This window comes from Salvia hispanica, chromosome 4, assembly GCF_023119035.1.
Source record: "Salvia hispanica cultivar TCC Black 2014 chromosome 4, UniMelb_Shisp_WGS_1.0, whole genome shotgun sequence".
In the NCBI taxonomy this organism is placed as follows: domain Eukaryota; kingdom Viridiplantae; phylum Streptophyta; class Magnoliopsida; order Lamiales; family Lamiaceae; genus Salvia; species Salvia hispanica.
In genome coordinates this window covers 4915616-4937422 of record NC_062968.1, presented here as the reverse complement: position 1 = coordinate 4937422, position 21807 = coordinate 4915616, and the positions used below count along the sequence as shown (strand labels likewise).

General features: G+C 37.1%; 1 protein-coding gene, 1 non-coding gene and 1 pseudogene across 3 annotated transcripts; all 3 read right to left on the bottom strand.

Moving 5' to 3' along the window:
• Positions 1-233: 233 nt before the first annotated feature.
• LOC125222766 lies at positions 234-11493 on the bottom strand (annotated as a pseudogene).
• Positions 11494-12817: 1324 nt separating this feature from the next.
• LOC125222764 (large ribosomal RNA subunit accumulation protein YCED homolog 2, chloroplastic) lies at positions 12818-21424 on the bottom strand. 2 transcript variants are annotated; one of them, XM_048125554.1, is made up of 8 exons: positions 21187-21424; positions 20890-21063; positions 20695-20784; positions 20524-20619; positions 20054-20134; positions 19871-19916; positions 17962-18005; positions 12818-13130 (listed from the first exon to the last, which is right to left on the bottom strand). In XM_048125554.1, the coding sequence occupies exons 1-8, from the start codon at positions 21328-21330 to the stop codon at positions 12966-12968; spliced, it is 840 nt and encodes a 279-aa protein (XP_047981511.1). In that variant the 5' UTR covers positions 21331-21424; the 3' UTR covers positions 12818-12965. The 2 variants fall into 2 exon arrangements, with proteins under 2 accessions (XP_047981511.1, XP_047981512.1); XM_048125555.1 differs by lacking the exons at positions 12818-13130; positions 17962-18005 and adding an exon at positions 19462-19735.
• LOC125185777 lies at positions 16883-17019 on the bottom strand. Its single transcript, XR_007170275.1, has one exon. It is a non-coding gene; the product is annotated as a small nucleolar RNA Z247 (small nucleolar RNA).
• Positions 21425-21807: the final 383 nt, after the last annotated feature.

The window sequence follows — 21807 nt, the reverse complement described above, 5'->3', positions numbered from 1 at the left end:
AAAGTAGGACCCACATCCCACCAACTTTTTCAACACACTTTCCATTAGATTTCTTAAAACCCGTGTCGGATCAAAGTGTCCCAAATTAACTGGGACGGAGGGAGTATTAGGTCAGACAATTTTTTGACACGATACGATAATCCAAAATGAAATTAATCGGTATGGATCAAGTCTTATAGGGTTTGTGTCTTTATCTTATAAAACTTGAGTTTAATGTTATTCAGGTTGTCACATAATGAGCAAGTTAAGTAGGTTCATTTGAGAATATATACTTCGTCCACAAACTCAAAAGGGGTTGAATGTTCTCTTGCTGACTACCAGTGTGAGCAGCTGATCCATTTGTTGCAACATCCATGGATTTTGGAGCCTTATCCATGAATATTCTTCCAGTTGCTACATTAGCTCCTCTTTGCTGCTTTAGGTCACCTTCAGCTCTCGAAGGCTCATTCTTCCACCTGTCTACACTTTCCCTGTCTCTAGTTGGATGGTGATCCTTTACTGCCGAATTGGATAATCTGTCCAAAGACCAGGATCTGCGACTCTTGAACCACCCAATGCCTCTACATTAGAAACACTGGATCGAGGCCTATCAGCATCTGAAGCAATAAATCTCAATTCAGGAGAGTGTGATGCAGATGCATGCGAAGGTTCTAACATTCCAGTTTGTGAAATATGATCTCCAGGCTTGACTTTAAGGTGATCAGGCAGGTCATTCCCATAAAATGCAGAACTGTTGGAATCCAGAGCATCAGATCTTGGTCGTGAACTTAAACCATATGGAGCAAACCCACCACCAGAAGCTATAGAAGCTAGACGGGTTGCCTCATTCAAACTATAAAGGGTATTAATAAGTCTGAGTAGTATCCCATTCTTAGCAGCTATACGACAAAAATCATTTCTGGATGTTGACTTTTGTAGCTTAAAAACTTGCCACATGCCATCAATAGCCATATGAACCATTTCCCTGGAATTGAGGTAACAAAAGTAATTAGCATATCAATAGGTAAACCAAGACGAGTACCACTTTCACAATAAGATAATGACTCAAAAATATGGACGAGTTCCAAAGATAATTTACTAAATGGCTATAGTACCCCATAGCTAGTCTAGATGAAATACTAAATGTCTTTTACACAATCCAAAGCTATTTTTTAATAGGAAACACTATATTCTATCAGAAAAGAGATGAGTTATTAAAAGAGATGAGTAATCCCCAAAGAAGTGATGGTTAGGATCCAAACCCAATTTATGGCTGCATATCAAACAAACAAACACACACAGAAAATCCTTGATATTTTCCAATATAATTAACTATATCAAAAAAATATAACAAATTATATCAGTAAATTAACCCAAAACAGGACCATTTTTGGACCAATAGGTACCAAATGTAATTCATGGGATCAACATTTGGACTAATATAGGACCAAGTTTAATATATAGATTGACACATTAGAAGTTTTTTAAGGTGCAAACTGCCAAGACTAATTTAGAGGGTGTCAAATATCACTTAAAGTAAAAGCTCTATAACAGACTTTATTTAAGTGATTCTCCTCTCTTTAGAAGGGGACCAATCAAGTTACAAGTTGGAAGAAATTTTGTGATCAAGATATCAATCATCATCATTACAATTTGATAAAGAGGAGATCATTTATGGTCTAAAACTCTCATCCATAGTATGCCATCACCCACCAGATATCAAGTGATTTCTATAAATACCATAACCAGTCCTAAGTAGATAACTTGACAAAAATAATGGCTAGTGTCGGAATCCTAATATAATCAGAATACTAACGAGTTATCCTAAGTAACTCAAAAGTATACAGTCACAGAGTGAAGCCAGCGTACATGGATAACCATCAAGAAATGAGTTGGTATTTAACTTTAAATCAGAAGTTTGTAACAAAATATAATGTTTTATGCACCTTTATTGACCTTCATCACAGTTTAAGTGAACCTAAACACTACATATTCTTCAGATTACATTGTTTAACATCTTCAAACTTTGACCCACACAAACCAAAAGAGAGAAGTAAATAAATTTGCAGAGCACTTACAAGACCCACAAGACAAGCATTCTCCTGAAATTCAGTATTATCTTTAATTATTTGATTCAGAACTTGTAGAACTGAGCATATGACCTGAAATGAAAGAAACTGATCAGCCACACAAGAAAGTACAAAAGCACATGCATATAAAGCAACAAGGTAACGGACTAACGAACTTCATGCAAGTTACATACGCGAGTTCTCGGAACCTCAAGCAGTTCCATTAGAGGGAGCAAACCATGATGTGTAATGAAAACAATCTTCTGCTCTGGTCGCTGATGAAAGAAAGTGGTCAACTTCTGACAAGAAGATACTATCACATCTTCTGGTTCATCAGGCCTCAACAAGGACACCAATTTGCTGAACTCAACAGCCTGTGCAAGAGAAACGACATAAGAGGTAAGAAATTGCATCTATTTCTGCAAGAGAAGAACAGAATCACAACAAAAATTGAAAAACATATGAAATTTGGCCACAGCACAAGTAGGATCAGGATACAAAAAACTAATTCCGTATCTAACCAGTAGATCATTGAGATAACCCATATTAATTTCTCAAGAGATACATTATGCATATGGTCCAAGAAGCAGTAAAGGAGTTTTAACACTGGTGAAAGCATCCATCAAAACTCTTTTATCAAACCCATAGATAATAGCAGCCTTAATATCAGTATAGCGACCTATTATGTCAATATATTTAAGCACAATAATGACAGAAAAATAGGAACACAAAACATAGACAGGAGAAAAGTTTATCAAGTGAAAACTGGTGCTCAAACCAAGTCTCTCTCCCTTATTAAAGTAATCGTTAAGCCACTGTGAAGCAGTACCCATCAACAAATAATCAGGACAACCTTGTAGCAAGTTTTAACACAATGTTGACATTTAACTTGGATAAGAAGAGAACATACAGAACACACAATGAAAGCAATTGAGCAGGAGAATAAATGTACCTGAAGGTGAAAAAGATTTTCTGGAGGCAATTTCTCTTCAAATACCTGACAAGCATGTTAAGCATAAGATAAAGGCCTTGGGGGAATTTAGATAATAACGTAAATTCCATTTTATATAGTCAATCCTACTAGAGTATCAATATCAATTACATCTTCCTTTAAAACGCCCATCATTAAGCGAAGGAGGTCGCCACTAGCCTGAACAGATTCATTCTCCATTTGTTTCTGTGCAATTGTAGCCCTTAACTTTGTTGCCAAGTCATTCTTTCCACCATCAGATACTACATTTCCTTGAATTACATTTGAAGATGATGCAGAGGTAGAGGCTTCAGCTACCCGGTCCTCCAAATTATCCAAGGGATGAAACAAATCCTCCAAAGAAGCATCACCTGGGGAGTCACTGAATTTACTAAGTTCATTGCTTCCTGAAGTCATTGGTTCCTTCACGGCCTGCACAGGTGGGAACCAGAATAAATTAGAGCCATTATATCAGTAGAAATACTATATTTAGAACATAAATTCCTAAAGCATCGGTAAATTGGCATTACTGACAAAATTATAACACTATTAAGGGGAATGAAGAAGCAAACAATTGATTCAAACAGCACGACTAGGAAAAACTAAATTAACAGGAAAGAATACAAGAATGTATCACGTTTTAGCACAACCAATATTCTTTATGTCTTCACTCAGTCTGCCATGAGCATGCTGCATAACCAAATAACCATACACCCATTCAACAATTACAGATTCAAGGTGTTACAATTTATTGAATACCGCATTTCTGCTTACAGATTCAAGGTGTTACAATTTATTGAATACCGCATTTCTGCTTACAGATTCAAGGTGTTACAAGCTATTCATAACCCATTTCTGCTACTTTCTCTAATATAGTATGTAACTGTACTCCGACCCAGAAGAATATTCATTTTTAAGTTGCTGTGGCTAAAGAAATAAGCGGTCTTAAATTATCAGACACTCAATCACTCCATACCAAGCAGACAAATAAAACAGTGTTCAGTCTCACGTGCTGCACATAAGTAATTTACTGGGCACTCAAAAGAGAAGCAAATACAATGACCTCTGAATCTTCAAATTTACAACTATAAATATGAGAGTACTGAAAGCTTAGAAATTTACAAAAAATTCCACCCACAACTATCCCAATTCCACATAACCCTGCGCCAAGAAATCACTTCCAGCAAAAAAAATATGCTTAATCAATAGGCGCAAAGGATCTGAATTGGTCAAATTTACCTTCCTTGGGCTAGATTCTTGGTTCTTTTGACCAAAATTAAACTTCCCATGAATGATACCAACTGCACTTCCTTTTTTTTCAACTTTTTTGGCCACGACAGTTTTCTTTGTAGACTCTGCAGCTTCGACCTCACCATTTATCAGCACTTCACCCTGCTGATTTAGGTTAGGTCTCTGGTCTTCAATCTCTGAGTCATGACTACCCAAAAGTTTGCTCGAGCTGGTCTCGATGGGTGATTTCTCATGGATAACAAATGTGGGAACTTGATCTGAAATAGTATCTTCATCAAGGTTGTTTGTTCTTTCCTCAGTAAGATTAGTTTTTGAGCTATCGTCCTCGTAAGACTTGCTGACAAGTGAAGTCTCCGAGGATGACATCTCTGTTTTATCCTGAAAGCAAAAACAGGATTTTAATATAAAAATATCGGTTAAAGCATCATCTTCAGAACAAGCAAAACTAGGCAAATAGGACAAAGTACTCAGGGTCAGAGGTTCAACTAATAAGAGGACAAATCAAGCCACATAACATGAAAACTTCAAACAATAATTACTTTACTTTCTCAGCGGAAGAGGCTTCAATATTATGCCCTTGTTCACTGCTACTTATACTAGCACCCCCAGCTCCAACTTCATCAATGTTCCTGCACAGATTTCACCATTTATGCTTAAAATCTGCATCCTTTCAATTTCGACAGTCAAAATATCTATGACAGATTGAACAGAAGGAAAATAAGAACATGGAAAAAAAGGCATTTCTATACGTCAGTAAAGAACACCAACGTAAAGAAATGATGTGCTTCAACTGATCCACAAACTCATAGGTACATGCAGAGGAAGTAAGAGTGTAAGAGACAAGATTTCTCCCAAGTCCCAAGCACTATAGTGTACCCCCTCGGTCCGCGATATAAAGTCCCATTTTGTCATTTTGGTACATCCGCTAAAAATCCCATTTAGTTTTAAATTTTGGGCAAGTGGACCCCACACTCCACTAAATTTCACCAATCACATTCCATTATAAAACTAATACTAGTATATAAAAGTGGGAGCTAGATTCCACAAACTTTTTCCACCCGCTTTCTTTCACATTTCTTAAAACCCGCACAAGCGGGACTAAATATCGCGGACGAACAGAATAGAACCTAAGTCCATAGATACAACAATTAACAATAGTTTTGTGCATTAGAAAATCAGGTCAATCCAATAAACCAAAACATCTCCCAACAAGCTATATATACAAAGGTCATAATATGAACTATAAGGCCCTTAAGGCCAATTTTCTGAGATCGTAGTTCCTGTGAAGCACTACAATAGAAGAGAATCTATTCATACAGAGCAAAACAGTTTAAAATTCACCATAGCATATAGTATTTCCCATACAGTGTTACAATTGATAGACATAGCATGGTGATAACCCAACTTGGGTAGCTTAAACACACATCAACAACATTCTAGACAATATTCTGAGCATCAAAACTTAATAACCAAATCAATTACTGAAGCCTCAAGACAACAAATATCCACAAAACTTCAAGTTGATAGACTAAATTCCAAGGATGACCTAATGGAAGCAAGCATGCATTACCTATTGCATTTTAGTTGAGTTAACTCAATCAAAAAGGAGAAAGACCTTTTTTTGAGTTTTCCTATGTCAAAAAATTATCATATTGGTGCTTATCCTCAGGGACAAAGAGAGAACTAATACACTACCTCAAGGTTCCACTATGACGAAGAGTATTTTGTAGAGCACGCCTTGAGTTTTTAATCCAAGGGTGTGAAAGTAATGTTTTTGCATCTGGCCTCTGTCCAGCATCCTGAAATGTAAAATTAAGTGTCAGTCACTTTAATGGCACTAACATGTAGCTGTACCCTCCATATTAACTTCTCTTTCCTGCTAACAAAGCCATCAAAATCCGAAAACACTTCTTGAATTAATCATAATTGTGGCAAATTCCAGTATACACAATTTGTGAGACAAGTGGAGTGAAAAAGTATAAAGCAAAAAAGATGTGATCTAGGCCTTTAAGAACGCCTTATTCACGTGGAGACACAATAATCTGTCTCTCCAGAGATCAATATAATCCTTAAAAGACAATACCCTGCATATGATTAGCTCAATATACTCAACAAGACTCTCGTTTGCTATTTCATATTTACTTCAGAACAGGTTATGTTTTGATGGAATCATTGAGACAGCATATTAAAGTTTTAAACAAGAAAAAATATATATGGAAGTGCAGTAAAGTGATTAACAGAAAAAAAGGGAACAGTTTCTAATCCAAGATGGTAAGAACTTCCCCGCAAGTAAACAGTCAGATTATGTCAAGGAAGGCCATATTAGATATATATAGTGATTTCCAGCTGACCTTTTTAAAGCATTGGCGCAGGAAATCCGTAATAGCTGGAGATAGACTATCTGGAATCGGAGGATTTTCATCCTGAAACAATAAATGAAGTGCCAGCTTGAGTAAAGCAACAGTAACAGAGCAGATATATGAGTCCATGTAAACAGTTTTCACCAGTACTATAATTTGCATTTGATAGGGTTTACTGCAAGTTAGGTTGGGAAGGAGAATAGATAAAATAACTATACTGACCAGAAACCATGAACTTCAATTCAAAGAAATTGGTAAGAACTTCTGCTACCTAACCTACCTGTACAATCCTAAAGAGGGCGGGCATTGGCTGCAGATCAAAGTATGGTGGAACACATGTAAGAAGTTCAATTACAGTGCAGCCTACACTCCAAATGTCAGATGCAGCACAAACTCCTGACATTTCAATGACCTGAATTGGCAAAGAAGACAAAAAGTGTTCTTTATCATGCATCGACTTCCAGAAAACTGTGAAAATTTGCATTAAACATATCCTACTTATTTACAACAAAACCTCTGTTGTTCTCAATAGAAAGACAGTAAGCATGTGAAGGTATTTATAAAATACAACCAAGAAATAACACCAAACAGAAAAGATTGAAAACATTCATAAATTGCGGAGCTCACATCTTATTGTCACACATTTGTTCTTTTCCTAAATTAAGATGGGCTAAACCACAATTCTACAGATTTTAATTCAGAAGCTTCTACAAGGGAGCACTGTGTTCCAACTCGTGTTCACCAGAGGAGGCCGAAGGCACAGGATGCCCTCACCTAGGGCCGGGCTTTCCTGAGTCTCTTAAATTATTTCTGATTCAGACTTTATTATTGTTTGTCTAGTTGGTTTTTGTCCTACAGGCTCCAAGCGAGGGTTCTGTTTAGCAAATAAAAGAGGTTACTCTGTTGCAGGAGAACCTGTCTATCGTTTTCTTTGATCGGAACAGAATGCTTGGTGCTTGGGTAGAAAGGGGTTCTCTTCTGAGTTCATTATTCTGCTTGTTAGTCTTATTATTAATCATCATTCTTCAAAGATTTGAGCCATTACAGTTGGTTCTCTTTATCTCTAAAATACTGTTCATCACACTCATCAGGAATCAGGAATGGAAGAAATTAACGGATATGTCATCAAATCGGTAATCACTAATCAGTTAAGAAAACAGTGGTTTCCGTCACAGCAATTGCTTTCTATTAACTTGTATTCATTACATTGTAAAAATACAATCGATTTGACAACAGAGCAGTTCAAGCCTTCCACTAGCATTCATAAAGATAAAATTGATTTCTATGTTACATATAGGTCCAATTACTTTATCAGCTACTAAAATCATGGAACACGATAGACAGTACTATCAAACAGGTAAATGCAGGTACAACTTTAATGCAATTTCACTGTGATCAGAACTACCATCAACTGATACTGCATTCAAATGAACTGGTCAAAGCAGTTAATGCCTTCATAATACATAACCTTATTGAGCTACATGCATTAGTTTCAGTGTTGTTAGGAAGGCGCATAGGGTGATTAAGTAAAAATCCAGGGCGCGGGATGAAGGGACGCGACCCCCACAAATCTCGGCCCACTAACAGATGCAGGTTCTTCTTTACATGATACTCACGAAGAATTTGAATTGAAGAAGAAAGAAGATTTAATTGAGAAGAAGAATAGAAGAAGGATTATTTAATTTTCTTGAGAAGAGGAGAAGAGCTGGAACATTCATTATTTTTGGAGGAATGTGAGAGTTATTATATTTGGCAATATTTTTGGTGACGAAGGGATTCAGATCAGATATGGAGGGAGAAGATCTGTCATTAATTATATTTGAGTTATTTTAGTGAAAAAAAAAAAGATTTGAAGACTTCAGGATTTAGGGATTTGAAACCAAGGCCAAGTCACCCCAGGCTCGCACTATGAATATCCCTCGCCCCAGACACCTCAGGGCGACTCCCCTGGAACCGGGCTTTTGATAACACTGATTAGTTTATTAACGAAAAGTTTCTCCTTACAAAAAATAATAGTTAGCTACTCAGTTCAAACATATCTAACATTTTAAGACCCTAATAGTTAGGTAATGTGTTCTAGTATACCTAACATCCTAGTTTCTGTGTAAACTCAGACTTGCTTTATTTCTGTGGCCTACTTGGGTTAGATTTCACAACACGAATCTTTGAGCACTCACAATTAACTCACAAGCCTCCCATCATTTCTTTCCGACTTTATATTATTTACTACAAACCCCATCCCTTACCCCTTGTACAATAAAACAGTTTATGTGGTGGATTAGAATCATTAGATACCAAATGTGTATATTACTAAGCTTTCTTAACATAACATTAGTAGAAATTAGAAAAGAAATACTAAATGCAGAGAATGAAACTAAACCTCAAATGCTAAGACAGAGATTAATATACCTCAGGGGCCATCCAATAAGGTGTTCCAACAACAGAATGAGTGTTAACATCTGCTTCAGTAAGTTTTGTAGCAACCCCAAAATCTGCAAGTTTGACAAGGCCCTGAAATTTCAAGTTAGATGAAGGGGATAGTGGTTCAACAGGCTTTAATTTTAATGTCAAAATCTATTCCGATTGGGAGGGGGGGTTATACTGATACATTCGCACACAAGTATAAGCACATGTCAAAGCAAACAAAGGCACAAGATTTAGAGGAAGTAAAAATTGTCAAAAATCAACGGCCATATATTTTTATCAATGAAAAATAAAAATCGCCAAACAACATGCAATAGCTAATCAAATTTTCAAAGCTTAGCTAATTTCCAAAGCAGCACAAGGGAGAAAGCAGATCGATTAAACAAAAAATTTGAGCAAATTAAGTGACACAAGTCACAAAAATTGAACAAGATTAGGTGTACCTCTTTTGTTGTCAGTATATTTGCCCCCTTAATATCACGATGAATCACCCCTTGTTCATGCAGGTAAACCAATCCTTCTAACACCTGATTACAACATGCTAGTATATGTTTATGACCGAAACATGACAACACAAACCAACCGATAAAGGATGAGGTTTGTTGTGAAACCTGAGCTATGTAAACAGCCACCAATGACTCTGGAAAAGGCCCAAATTTGTTTGGTTTTATTATGTTTGCAAGAGATCCATTCTCCACATACCTTTTAGAAAAAAACAAAAACTAGCAGATAATGAAAAATTGTGGCCGTAAATAGGCAAGTAAGTTGCAGAAATATATGTCTGCCTCAGGACTTACTCAAGTATTATGTGAAGATGAGATTTCGTCTTCAAAGATCCCAGATATTTCACAATATTCTTATGATTAAGATTCTGGAAGAGAAGGACAAAATCAAACAATATAAGCAGAAGACAATGGCACAGCATTTGATCTGTTTTCAATTTTTTGAAGAATAAATAATAATAAAAAACAAATTGTGAATGCGGGGAAGCACACTCTAGCACCATCAATAGCACCCTTTTTACCACCAAGGCTTTTGCCTCAGCCTCTATCAATATAATTATCGGTGTTTAGTTTTATAATTTAATATATCAATCTATTTTAAGAGCACTATTGATATTAATTTGCAGTATTTCAGATTTAAATAATACTTTCACGTAACAATAAGAAAATATAATTATATCTAGACTCTATTCCAAAGATCTGAGTGCGTTGTGTCTCTTTTGTCTTCTCTATCTTCTTACATAATTTTAAGTGAGCTCTCAAGATGGGTATTCGTATCCGATAGCTGCTAATGCGGTAGCAACACTAGTTAATTTTAAATTTTTACATCAGAAAGCTGGAAAATTACATGATAATTAATGCGCTACATTGCATAGTAACCATGTCATTAACTAGGTGCCACTTGTCAGAAAGTTCAAGTTTGCACGCATAAAATCTGAAGAATCATATCTGTCAGGGGTAATCATAAAAGCAAACAAACATTAGAGCCATAACATAACAGTCGTTTCTAAGCAAACGGCCCGAAAACTATGCATTCTGGATAGGACCTGAAACACGTAAGCTAAAAGCGCCAATCGCCACCATGCACACATTAAACAGAAAGTTAATTGATGCGACTGAATACACTTATTTTAGCAGGGAGATAAAAAAAACGGAAGAAGATGTGGATTAAGTTTACCTTAAGCAGATCGATCTCTTGCTGTCATTTTTGTACCATCACGCGAAGAATGAAGTCATGCAATGGAAAAGAAAATCAGCAAAGAGTCCGAATTCATAGAGGTCACAAGCAAAGGATCAAACAAAGACCAAGGTTAGTCACATTAACTAAATAATTTGAGTATTTCAGAAGGAGAATTCAAACCATGATGATGTTGAGATCCTCCTGAGCAATGTTCTCGAGGGAAACTTGCTTGATTGCAACAAAATCTCCATTCTCCAAATCCAAACCCTTGTAGACTCTTCCATAAGCCCCTTTCCCAATCTCATCTCCAAGCATCTACAATCAAAATTAATAATTTACCAAGAAGAAAAAGAGCATAAAATCACAAAATTGAGCTCAAGAGAGATTGTAACAGCTTACAAATTTGTTATCAAGAGTTTTTAATCCCCCAAAAAAAACTATCTATAATTTACCTAGAAGAAAAGAGCATAAAATCACAAAAAATTGAGCTCAAGAGAGATTGTAACAGCTTACATATTTGTTATCAAGAGTTTTTGATTTGTGGAAAGCGGAAGAAGTCATTTGCCGCGCCATCTCCGCGAGTTCTAACTACAATGGAACCCTAATTCGCGGAAAATTGTGCTTTGATTTGATAATCATAACAATGTGAATATAATTGTAGGTGTGGGATTCGGAAAAGCAACCCACGACGAATTGATGAGAAAACAGCTGACAGCAGAGTGATTTATCATGAGATTCTCGGCCGTTCAGATCAGCGGCGGAGGACGTAGGAGAAGATCATGTACTTACTTTCTTATTTTCACATTACAATAAAGAAAGGGTAAATTTGTCAATTAGCAAAAGTTTGCTGAGGCCAGCCTGGCAAACACTCATATTCAATTGCTAAAATATAGTCGCAGTAATCCACTCACTAATCCGTTAATTTTTCCGTTACTGCACCGACCTATACAAATGGGGGAAAAAGTTCCCTCCAAAATTCGGACCAAGATTTAGTAATTGTACCATGGGATTACGGATTAACCATATGGGGACTTTTTTCTGACTATCTCCTCGTTTCTACTCTAAATATGGGAAAGCTGAAAATTGGTGAATTAATTCGATTTGAATGGTATTATAGGAATTTAAATAAAGTATGTTTTGTTTTGTTGATGGATTAGTCCATCTTAACTACTACTCATTTCGTTTCATTTAAAATGACACGTTTTTCTTTTTAGTTTGTCTCAATTAAAATAGCACATTTCTTTTTTAGAAACTTTCTCTCTTCAATTAATACGCCCAATCACTTTTTTCCACTACTATTAAAATATTCATCTTTCTTTCTCTCTCAATTTTAATACATTCACTCACATTTTCTCTCTCCAATCAAACACATTAACCAATAACTCCTAAAATCTCGTGTCGGCCAAGGAATGTGTCATCTTAGCCGGGACGGAGGGAGTAGTATTTTGTAAAGATAAATATTTTTGAATATGTGAATTAGCTTGCACGAGTGTTTGGCATAATGTGATAAAATTTTTGAAATTGGATTGTGTCATTGGTATCGAATAGTAATTCAGTAGTATATGTGTTGGTTACATTTTTACCTTTTAAATATTTATATATTACAGTTATGTCAGTTCATTTTTTCCCAATCTATTTCACCCGGTTTCTCTACCAAACTGATTCTTACACAAATTTGCAAAGATCGAATATTTATTAATTAAACCTTCAATCAAAAATCTTTATTTGGTGACTGTTGTACAATGGAAATGATGACGACGCTCAGCAGAGAACGAAACACCATATACCCTCCGTTCCCTCATAGTTGAGGCGGAACTTTTCGGCACGGTGTCTAAGAAAAGAATGTTTAGTGTGTTAAATAAATAGCTAATAAAGTGGAGTAAATTAAGAGATTGATGTTTTTAAATTTAAATTTCATTTTTGTAAAAATTGAATCTTTTATTTACATGAAAAATTCTTTGATTTTTTAAAATGCACATTCATAGCATTAATTATTAGAAGTTGCCTGCTGAGCTTGAATGTGAGAAATAAGCCAAGCAAGCCATATTCAAAATGCATAATTACTCTGACTAGGAATGAGCTTGAAGGTACAAAAGAGATAGAATTGTGTTGCTGCTGTATTCGGCATATGTTTCATTAATGAGGCAATGCCTATATATACATGTACAAGATAAACTACTTAACTGAAAGAGAAGTGGATGGTATCCATTTACACACGTTCTCATGATCCTATTTTACACATAATACATAATTACTCTGACTAGGAATGAGAACACGTTCAGGATGTGTGTGCAGTTTATCCACACAAGCAGTTGCTTGAGATTCTTCAATCGTGGCTTTACATGCTGGTTTTGAGCTATACGACTTCTCCTTACACTCAACTTCTTTTCTCATTTCAGTCGAGATTCCAACACTTCCCCTCAATTCGATCGAGGATAAGGGACACACATTGAGCTTATCCCTTAGCCTTGAGAAGAATTGGTACCCAAGCGGCTTTGTGAAGATATCCGCAATTTGATCACCGGTAGGGACATGTCGAAGATCCAATTGCTTTGCTGCAACCTTGTCCCGAACAAAATGAATGTCTAATTCGACATGCTTCGTACGAGCATGTAGGACAGGATTGCTAGCCAAGGCTATTGTACTTAGATTATCCACCCAAACGACTGGAATCAACTTCGGCGCAAGATTCAGTTCACCAAGAAGGGACTGCATCCAGCTCACTTTAGAGGCGGCATGGGCTAGGCTCCTATATTCAGCCTCGGTGCTTGAGCGTGATACTACAGATTGCTTTTTGGAGCACCATGAAATGAGATTGGCTCCATAATAGGTACAATATCCAGAAACTGACCTTCTGTCATCGGGGTCAGATGCCCAATCTGAATCTGAGAACGCCGAGATGTCGCTCCTTGTCATCATAATGTGTATCCCATAGTCTAGGGACCCGACTAAGTATCTCACAATTCTTTTTACCGCCTTCCAGTGTGTATCAAGTGGGCAAGCCATAAACTGACTGACTTTGTTCACACAGAATGATATCTCGGGCCTAGTGATTGTGGCGTACTGCAGCACACCAACAACACTTCTGTAAAGGATTCCATCAACTGTGGGATTACCATCTTCCTTGGATAACTTCAAGTTAGAAACCATAGGGGTGGAACAGCCCTTTGCTTCTTGCATACCGAGCTTGGCAAGGAGTTCTTTGATGTAGGTCTTTTGATTCAGATGGATTCTTTGAGCTGTATTAGTAATCTCAATTCCAAGGAAGTGCTTCACTTCCCCTAAATCCTTTAGAGAGAAGTTCTCACTGAGAAGCTTAATAACTTGCCTGACAGCAACCGAAGAACTACCTGTAATAAGCATATCGTCAACATAGATGAGAAGATAGATGGTTTCTGATTTTCTGATTCTGTAGAAAAGGGAGGTATCAGCCCGAGATTGGGAGAACCCCAATGATAATAGCACAGCCCGAACAGTGGAGAACCAGGCTCGGGAAGCTTGTTACGAGACATAAATGGCTTTATTTAATTTGCAAACCAAGTGTGGAGATCCTTGCTCAAAACCCGGGGGCTGTCGCATATAGATCTCTTCCTGTAAATCTCCATGTAAAAAGGCATTATTCACATCCAAATGAGTAACACACCAGTTAAAAGAAACAGCAATGCTCAAAATAAGTCTGATAGTGCTCGATTTAACCCACGGGACTGAATGTGTCAGTGAAATCAAAACCTGCTTGTTGCGAAAATCCTTGAGCAACCAATCGTGCTTTATGTCTAGTTATCATGCCATCAACATCCTTTTTGAGCTTGAAAATCCAAGTGCAGCCCACAAGATTTTTGCCGGGAGGTAACGTGGTTAAAATCCACGTTTTATTTTTCAGAAGAGCTAAGAATTCTTCCTCCATAGCCTTCTTCCACACAAGCACCAAGAGAGCAGCAGTGTGAGATTTAGGGATGACAAGGGAGATTTCCAAGGTGGAAGAGGTGGTGTGAAGGTAGATTTTTGGCTTGAAAGTTCCTGCTTTTGATCTTGTTATCATACTGTGAGTGGGAAGAGCATGAGAAGAATTATAAGAAGGTGGAGCAGTATGTGAAGGAGAAGGAGCTGGAGTATGAGTTGGGAGATTGAGATCATCAGAATGTGAACCGGGATCAGGAGAGGTAATAGGCGGAGCATTATCATGGATAGGAGTGGGAGTGGATTGAATATGTGGAGATGGAGAGATATGAGATGATGATATAGGAAGACCAGTAGGTTGTACACATGGAGGGACAAATGCTGTAGTGAGTGTATTGATGAAAGTAGAAGCATGAATGTTATTATTGAGAGGAGATGGGACAGTAGGAGAAGATTTGTTGTGAGGAAATGAAGACTCATCAAATATAATATCTCTAGTGATGATGGTCTTACCATTTGAGAGGAGGGCTTTATAGCCTTTGTGATGAGGGCTATATCCAAGAAATGTGGCAGCATCTGATCGGAATTGGAGTTTGTTCTTATTGTAAGGTCTGACATGGGGGTAGCAAAGACATCCAAACACCCTGAGCTGGTGATAATCCGGCTTTGATTTGAAGAGCTTTTCAAAAGGTGATGGGTGAAGTATAGTTTTGGTGGGAATTCTATTGATGAGAAAGCAGGCTGTGGTGAAGGCATCATCCCAGAATGAAGCAGGTAGAGAGGACTGTGCTAGAAGGGCCAATCCCATTTCGACAATATGTCGATGCTTGCGTTCAGCCATGCCGTTTTGCTGTGGAGTATATGGGCAAGAAACCTTATGTTGAATGCCATGGTCCTGCAAAAAACTGGTAAGACCTTGAAATTCTCCACCCCAATCACTTTGAAAAGCTTTAATGGAGCAATTCAATTGATTCTCAGCCAATGTTTTAAAATGTTTGAAAGCAATGAAGACATCTCCCTTAGATTTCAACAGATAAAGCCAAGTATATCTACTAAATTGGTCAACAAAAGTAACATAATAAGAGGATCCATTTCTAGACAAAAGAGGGGCAGGACCCCAAACATCACTGTGTATGAGCTGAAGTGGAGCAGTGTATTGAGTGTGAGAGGAATAATATGGTAACTTGTGACTTTTTGAAATGCAACAAGGATGACACAATATACTTGATTTTGTAGCATTGAATGGAATATTACAAGAATGCAAAGCTTTTTCAACTGCTTCAAAATTACAGTGGCCAAGTCTTTTGTGCCAAAGATCTAAATTTAATTTAACATTAGAAGAAAAGAAAGCTGAAGGAGCAGGTGGTCCTAAGATGGTAGTACATGCAGCTGGAAAAGAAATGCATTTGCTTTGTAGAGAGCTATGAACATGAGATGACTTCTTGGGTCTGTGAAGGAGAAAATGGTAGAGACCTTCCCTAAGAGTGCCCTTGAGGAGTGTAGCCTTAGTGGTTTGATCCTTCACAAGACAAAGATTTGGGTGAAATTCAAAAAAGACATTATTATCTTTAGTGAATTGAGCAACAGTAACGAGATTTTTAGTAATTTGAGGAACATGGAGTAAGTTTTTCATGACAATGGTTCTAGAGTTTGGATTTGTAGAAGATAGAAAAACAGATTGACCAATATGAGAGATGTTGATACCTTGACCATTACCAAGTTGAAGGGAGGTACCTCCATTGTATTCAACACTGGTGTTTAGATTGGAGAGATCATTGGAGATGTGGTTTGTGGCGCCCGAATCCGGATACCAAGAGGTGGTGCAGCTCCCATCATAGTTATACTCAGTGGGTTGATTGCTCACGATGTGATGAGTTGGAGCAGCTCTATGATGCACAATGTTGGCAGAAGGTTCAGGATAGAAATTGGGATGTTGGTGTTGGTGTTGAGGCTGTCTTTGTTGTCCAGAAGAAGGTGAGAATCCTTGCTCAAACCTGTGCCAACAACGATCAGCTCCGTGTCCTGGCTTTTGGCAGAGTTGGCACACAAGTTTAGCTCCTGAGAACCTGCCTCCTCGACCCCTCTTCCTCTAGAGCTTCTTCCACCAAAATTTCCACGACCATATTGCTGATATCCTTTATTTGACTGAGATTGGCCCTCGGATCGGTGTCCAGCAGCCTGAATTATATTGGCAATCGGCTGAGTTCCATCAATATTTACGTTGGATGCTTTGGAGGATTCCAACCTAGACTCAAAACTCAGCAATAAAGCAGTTACATCTTGGAGACACCATATATCTCCTTTTGAGGTGATAGTCACCATGACTGGATCGTATTCTGATCAAAGTCCAGCCAGAATATGAAGAATGTGGTCTTCATTCGAGACCCTGCATCCGGCTGATCCCAACAAATCACAGCAAGTTTTGATCTTGTTGAGATAATCTGTCATTGACAGATTCTCCTTTTTTAAAGTTTGCAATTGCAGCTTATACTGCATTATCTTAGCCTTTGATTGGCTAGAGTAGTTGGTCTCCAACGCCTGCCATATTTTATGGCTTGAATCCAGTCCTACGACCATCACCATGGTGCTCTCCGAGAGGGAAGATTGTAGCCACGCGGAGAGGAGTTGATCTTGGCGATGCCAGGCAGCATATGCCGGGTTTGCCCGCATTTCTTCTGTTTCTTCATCGAGTAAATAGCGTGGAGGAATATGATCTCCCACAACAAGGTATTCCTCCAAACCATAACCATGGACTGTAGCAAGAACTTGTTGTTTCTACATAAGAAAATTTGCATCTGAAAGCTTTGCAGACACAGAATGATTTTGAGGAAGAAAGGGAATGAGAGAGGATTGTTTTTGGGTGGTTTCACCCGTGTAGCTATCAACCATTTTTTAAGAAGTAAAAATGTAGAAGAGGAGTAGAGGTGGCAGATTCCTAATATGGCTCTGATACCATATTAGAAGTTGCCTGCTGAGCTTGAATGTGAGAAATAAGCCAAGCAAGCCATATTCAAAATGAAGGTACAAAAGAGATAGAATTGTGTTGCTGCTGTATTCGGCATATGTTTCATTAATGAGGCAATGCCTGTATATATATGTACAAGATAAACTACTTAACTGAAAGAGAAGTGGATGGTATCCATTTACACACGTTCTCATGATCCTATTTTACACATAATACATAATTACTCTGACTAGGAATGAGAACACGTTCAGGACGTGTGTGCAGTTTATCCACACAAGCAGTTGCTTGAGATTCTTCAATCGTGGCTTTACATGCTGGTTTTGAGCTATACGACTTCTCCTTACACTCAACTTCTTTTCTCATTTCAGTCGAGATTCCAACATTAATCAAACTCTTTTTTCCAGAAACTGAGCATCCGAGAGAGAGAAGAAAATGTAATGAGCCACAGAATTTTTCATAGCTCTCTACTGCAAACTTAATTTGAGAAAGAGTGAGAAGAAACAACGCAATTATAAAAACTCTAAACATCTATCTTCATCTATTTCACATATTATCACCATCAAATATTTAAAATTTCAAACTTGAAGTTCATATAAACTTCTTAGATTTGGGGTCTGTCATCGGAACACAATTAGCTAAGGAACTCAAGTGTATTCAATTCATAATCCTAATTTTTGAACAAGAAATTATCAGAAAAAAAAATAAAGGTCTGCCTTTATTACTCAAAATTTCCAGAATATCACTACAACATCTGAAATTAAACCATAGTTCCAATAATTGAAATCACCATCCATCGGCGTCGGCAAGGGAGCGGCATGGGTTTATCCACCCGTCAGCGTCGGCAAGGAGTTGGCGTGGGTTTATCCTCCGTCGGCGCCGGTAAGGGGGAGCACGCCATAGATGGGGTTCGAATTGTAGGGAGAAGTGAGAGATCCTTGTTGTAGAGAGAGGGGCGGCGAAATGAGAACCCGATTTAGGGTTAGAATTGTAGAGAGGAAGGAGAGATCTTTGTTCTTGACGGGAAGGGGGAAACGACGAAATTTTGAATTGTAGAGAGAAGGAAGAGATTTTGTTCTTAGAGAGAGAGAGAGGGGGGAGGCGGAGAAGTGAGATGAAAGAAATTAGGGTTGGTTCAATATTTTTATTTTTTTAATTAGGTTAATCAAGTGTAATAAGGGGATTCTAATTCTGAGCTCAAATCACCATTAAATGTGTTGATTTTTTCCCTTTTTAGAAACGACTCAACTATGAGGGAACTTCCCGAAATGGAAAAACGACTCAACTATGAGAGAACGGAGGTAAGTACAGGCAAGTTGGAAAGCACAAACACCTATGCTGGTTTAATACTTTCCCATCAATCAAGGTTGGAGAGAAAGAGGTGCAAGTAAAAACAGGAAAAAAAGTGGCAGCACAACTATAAATGAACGAATATGGGCAGTTACGGCTCCGGCAACAACAAAGAACATGAACAACAGTGAGAATGAGCGGGAAGTTAGAAAATATACATATATATTTGTTTATGAATAAATATGTTTCTATGTAATTTGTTTTAGTATTCTACTAATATATTAGTAATATAATAAGGTGGCGTTCGGTTGCCATGACTAATAATCATGAGACTATCCATCTAAGATTAAGTTGTGGGATTATTTTAGTTGGAGGGGATGCTATGCCTAATTATCATGATCAGGCTATTCATCTAGGATTAAGTTGTAGAGTTCAATCTTATGAACCAAACATGATACATATTTAATCATGGGATTTAATCTTGGCAACCGAACGCCCCCTAAAAAATTATAAATCTAGTCGTATTCGAGCTCGAGCAAATGTACAATTAATTCAAACGGTCAATTGCTTACCTTATAAGTAAAAATAAAAAATACTCCGTATAGAAAAGTGTACTGCCAGTGGTAAGTTAATTTATGTACAAACTATCGTATGACTAATTATAAACATGAACATTATACATATCATTCATATCTATAATACTCTTATGATGATGAAGTGCATGCCAATTACATCTCCAACTTTGCCATGTTGGATATTCATCAAATCTATATGAGTTCGTGACTCTTCTTCAATTCCAAAAGCTTGTTCCACCTTCGATCGATCGAAGGTGCATTCATTGCACCTATATCTGATATGGTATTTCATGATATCATTTTATTAATATTAATCTCGATATATGAAATTAACCTTAAAAGCATTACTTAGGTATAGCACTACATTTTTAGGGGATATAAACTATAAAGTGTGATTTTGAAGTACTTACGGTGTAATTTGGGTTCGGCTTTCTCGCAAGATTCCGAGCAAGTTTCCTGAAAAAACAGAACATATTTTCCAAGTTACAATCACTCCAGACAAAAAACGTTGTACAAATGATTAGTTTTTTAACATCACATATATACAAGAATTAAACATTATGTCATTCTTTGTATCAAGCTTTATAAATTACTTTAACTGAAGTGGCAAGTCGAACTGTGTCTTGTATTAAAGAATCCAGATCAGCTTCATATCCGGGTCTCACATAAATAACCTGTAAATACAATAGAAATGCATTTAGTCACATATATACATATAGTCTGTAGGATTGTATTATATGCAAAACTGGTTTTAAATGTTAAACACAAAACCAGAGTTCATTATAAGATAACACAAAGATCATCATTATTAGTGTGTTTTAGTTCATTGTAGAAATTTTGGATTTTTAAAAACACAGAGGTCATTTGCATATTTTAAAAATATGAATTTTCTATAATGAACTATACAATGAACAAACTAATGACGAACTTCATTTTATTTTATAATAAACCCCATATTTTGGTTCTGCCTTTTGCATTTAAAATTAGTTTGGTATTGATAATACTCATATTAATGGCAAATTATATAGGAGTACTACTACTAAGTAAGTAATGGAAAACTTACGGAAGGATCATCTCCTCCAATATCAGGTAGTTGATTAGATGAGTCCCTAATTGTTCTCGTTGATGGGAGAATCCACACTTTAAATGTCGCGTTAATCTGTCGTATTATATTTAAGTTAACAACCGCAATCTTTCAATGTGTGTATGTGTGTGTGAGAGAAAGAGATGATACATCTCGGAGGTATGGAGAGCAGCAATTGCAACATTTTCTGGTGAATGATGTGGTGATCCTTCCTTCTACTGATAGCCCAAAACCAGCATGCTATTATGCCACAATAATCAGATACTTAAAACATCTTGTCATTTCAAATAATTGATTAATTAATCCGATCCAATCGCTTAATTGATAGCAATATGTATGCATTACCTTTTGAACGGAAAGGTTAATGGAAACATTAGTATCTTTGCGGACACCATCGTCATCTGAAAGATCAAGCAGTTGTAGGTCTCGCAGGGAAAATAAATACTCTGAATTCCAATTTCCATGCCATTTTGCTTCCGCCGTTGATATCGCGATCAAACGCGGCTTACTCTTCTTCTTCTGCACATTTACATTTACAAATTACTATTTCACAAACAGCTAGTAATTCGGAGCAGTGTATGTAAAATGTAAATGAAGATTTGGTGAATTATAAATGCGAGAAAATGAATTAATTAATCATACCGTTGGAAATTCATTTCTTCTGGCGGAATTGGTAGAAGCTCTTGAGACGGAGATGAGTTTTGGATTATCTGATGAAAATCTGTTGATTATGTTAGCTGAAAATGAAGAAATCAAGCGGCCACCTCCAAATCCAACTACAACCATCTCAACTCTCTTTCTCTCTCTAACAACCCCAGTTTCATAACCTTATCTTCCTGCAGCCTCGGTGGCACCAAAGGCTCCATTGATTCTCCAGGGTCTAGTTATTAAGTTTGTAACTATTGTTTACATTTAAATAAATTTTAAAGATGTACTTCCATTTCTATTTTTGTCATGAAATCTACTCCTTATTTTAAATTGTTATCGAGACTCCGGAAAGGATCTCCTGCTTTACTTTTCATGCTCCACTCTTCATCCACCTCTCACAATTAAATCAAATAATATTATAACTATGAGCAATTTTAATAAGTGTAGGTGGATTATTTTATTTGATTATGAGATGAGGATGAGGAGTGGAGCATGTCAAGGAAGTGGAAAAGGAGATCCTCTCCACAATTCCTACTACATCTCCTATTACATACTCCATCTCCTAATACACAGACAAACATGAGTGATGGACCCCACCATCACTTATAATGTTTG

Excerpts from the sequence above, each read along its gene's own strand:
- LOC125222764 (XM_048125554.1), bottom strand. The coding sequence starts at position 21,330 with ATGGTTGTAGTTGGATTTGGAGGTGGCCGCTTGATTTCTTCATTTTCA. Across the intron at positions 21,064-21,186 it reads GAAGAAATGAATTTCCAACG|AAGAAGAAGAGTAAGCCGCG; the intron begins GTATGATTAATT and ends GTAAATGTGCAG. Across the intron at positions 19,917-20,053 it reads GACTTGCCACTTCAGTTAAA|GAAACTTGCTCGGAATCTTG; the intron begins GTAATTTATAAA and ends CTGTTTTTTCAG.